Raw genomic sequence first — 2,311 nt, forward strand, 5'->3', positions numbered from 1 at the left:
AACAAATCAGACTCCTAGGCCTGCGAGTATGAAAACGCAGTCCCTGTTCTCCATCTACATTAAGTGGTGCCCTCCAGATACTGTCTCGTTTGTTAATTGTAAGAGATTCTGCGTTGCAGTACGGGAATCGCTATTTTAACTTGTTACAAAAGCAGGTGCACTAGCCATAGTGTGGACCAGGATGCAAGACGCAATCCCAGTTACAAGCTGCATATCTGATTTCTGTGGCTCTGATATGCCTGTTAGCTATCATAATCCGCTCTGCCGTTACTTGACTCGTATTTAATGCGCACTAACAATTAGGGTAAGAGTTTTAGTCCCCAGGCAATTCCAAGTGTTTCTTCTCAGCTGCCCTCTGCTTTCCCTCTGTACACAAAATTTTGCGTTGTGGGGAAGGTATTCAAGCAGAGGATCAGATAATTGTCGTGAATTGTGCCTTGAAGATACCACTTGTTCTAAAGAAATTAGTTACGCTGGTCGAGGCACTAATGTACCTGAATGTTTTTCCTGAAGGAAAAGTCTTCGCAGTGTACGATTTAGCTATTGTTGCCAAATACATAGACGTGCATATTGCTGTGACCGTTCAGAGGAGTCTGTCTTTGCAGTGAGACCTGTGGCAGCAGTGGTTCTCTGTGGCAGTCGTTTCTGTATGTTCGCATATAGCATTCACCCGTAGGCCGTTAACACTAGGTGGGGGGGAAAGCTTGTTTTTAAGGAACACTGTAAGATGATTAAAAGTCTACAGTCAGGGAAAATGAAGGCTGTGCCTAGAGGCTGTGGCCATGACCCTTCTTTTTGTTAACTCACTGATTTAGCTTTCCGCAGTCATATATGACCTTGTTTACAAAATTACGTATACTATTTCGATTGGAACATTCAGGAAGCAGTGTTGCTATACTCCAGCAATGTGCCTCTAGGGAAGGCACTGAGTGGGTGTGTTCCTTCCATCCTACCTACTAGTGTTGCTAAAATTTATCCTGTTCAATGAGGAGCATGACTGGAGTTCAATCACTTTATTTTTATAAGGATGAGGAAAGTACCAAAAGTGCTATTTCCTGCTGCAGTTTATTAAAAGAGCTAGTGAATTGGAAGGTTCTTATTTTTTATCATTATGAAAACTGACTTTGCATGTCTTATGCAGATTTTTTAAGTTCACATTACTAGAGGGTAAAAAGAGGGGGAGTAATATATGTGTTCTGACCTTAAATGCAAGCTTGTATTCTCCAAGGAAAGCCTGGTGATAGCTGAGAGTGGCAGAAATTACCTGTGTATTTCACTCAGGCTTGTAGGAGTGCTGTCTTTTAAATAAGACTTGTGCATATTTGTTGCTCAGTTGCCACCTGCCAATCGCTATTACTCAATGCGAATTGCTCTGGGACAGCTTTTGGTCATGAAAATAAGAAACTGGTGGCACTTTGCTCCTGTGTAACTGGTATTACGAAATCATTACGTTGTTTTCCTAGGGTATGTATTTGAATAATAATGTCCTTGCATTTCTGTTGCCAGTATGGAATGCTACTGTATCAGAATTACAGAATTCCCCAGCAGAGAAAAGCCATGCTTCCACACTTTTCCACTCCAGTAGTAAGTAATAAACTTTACCTCATTAATGTATGATGTTGGAAAAGATACATTTGCTTTTGCATTTTAAAAGTGGAAAATTTTACACTAAGAAATGTAAATTCAGCATTGTATAGCAAATCTATGTAAAGTGTCTCATGAGTACAGTTTATGTGGTTGGCTCTCCATTATCTTAGGCTTACATGATCCACATGATTGAAAAATCTTGGATACGTCAGGCACTTTGAGATCTACAGTACAGAGACATCTGGCTGTCTCTGCAGAAGCCAGCTTAGGTCTGGCAAAACTAACACGTAAATTTCCTAAAATATGTTGGGCCAAGAGCTGATTGTTAGCTATCTAAAAGCGAAGATGCCGTATTTGGATCCCAACTGGCCCTGAAAATGACTGGAGTATAGTAATAGGGCAAGTGGGCAACTTGAGCAATACAGATTTTATTCTTACCCTTTGAATCCTCTCCCTCCCCTACGGCCTAAAAAGAAAAGCATCTATTTTTGAGTCTGTGAATCTTTTGGAATGGGAAGTAAAATGAGATGTATTTTCTGTGCTGTTGAAGGATAACTTTGGACAGTCTTCTGACACCAAAACATTTTTAAATGAGACTCTCAAGCTGGTTTTTCTTTCCCTGTTTTTTGAAACAAGTGAAAATTCCTTTTCAGAGAAGTGTATCTGAAAACTCACTAGTAGCAATGGATTTTTCGGGGCAAATAGGAAGAGTTATTGAAAATCC

At 40.2% G+C, this 2,311-nt stretch overlaps 1 protein-coding gene across 1 annotated transcript in view; it reads left to right on the forward strand.

The window, feature by feature from the left end:
- Positions 1–2,311, forward strand: part of GRB10 (growth factor receptor-bound protein 10) — a 28,345-nt gene that overhangs the window by 16,633 nt on the left and 9,401 nt on the right. The window contains exon 8 of the mRNA XM_010143829.1: positions 1,507–1,584. Within this exon, the coding sequence (XP_010142131.1) occupies positions 1,507–1,584 (78 nt within the window). The remainder of the gene's footprint in view (positions 1–1,506; positions 1,585–2,311) is intronic.

The sequence above is a fragment of the Buceros rhinoceros genome, unplaced genomic scaffold (genome assembly GCF_000710305.1).
Source record: "Buceros rhinoceros silvestris isolate BGI_N320 unplaced genomic scaffold, ASM71030v1 scaffold24289, whole genome shotgun sequence".
Classification (NCBI taxonomy): Eukaryota; Metazoa; Chordata; class Aves; order Bucerotiformes; family Bucerotidae; genus Buceros; species Buceros rhinoceros.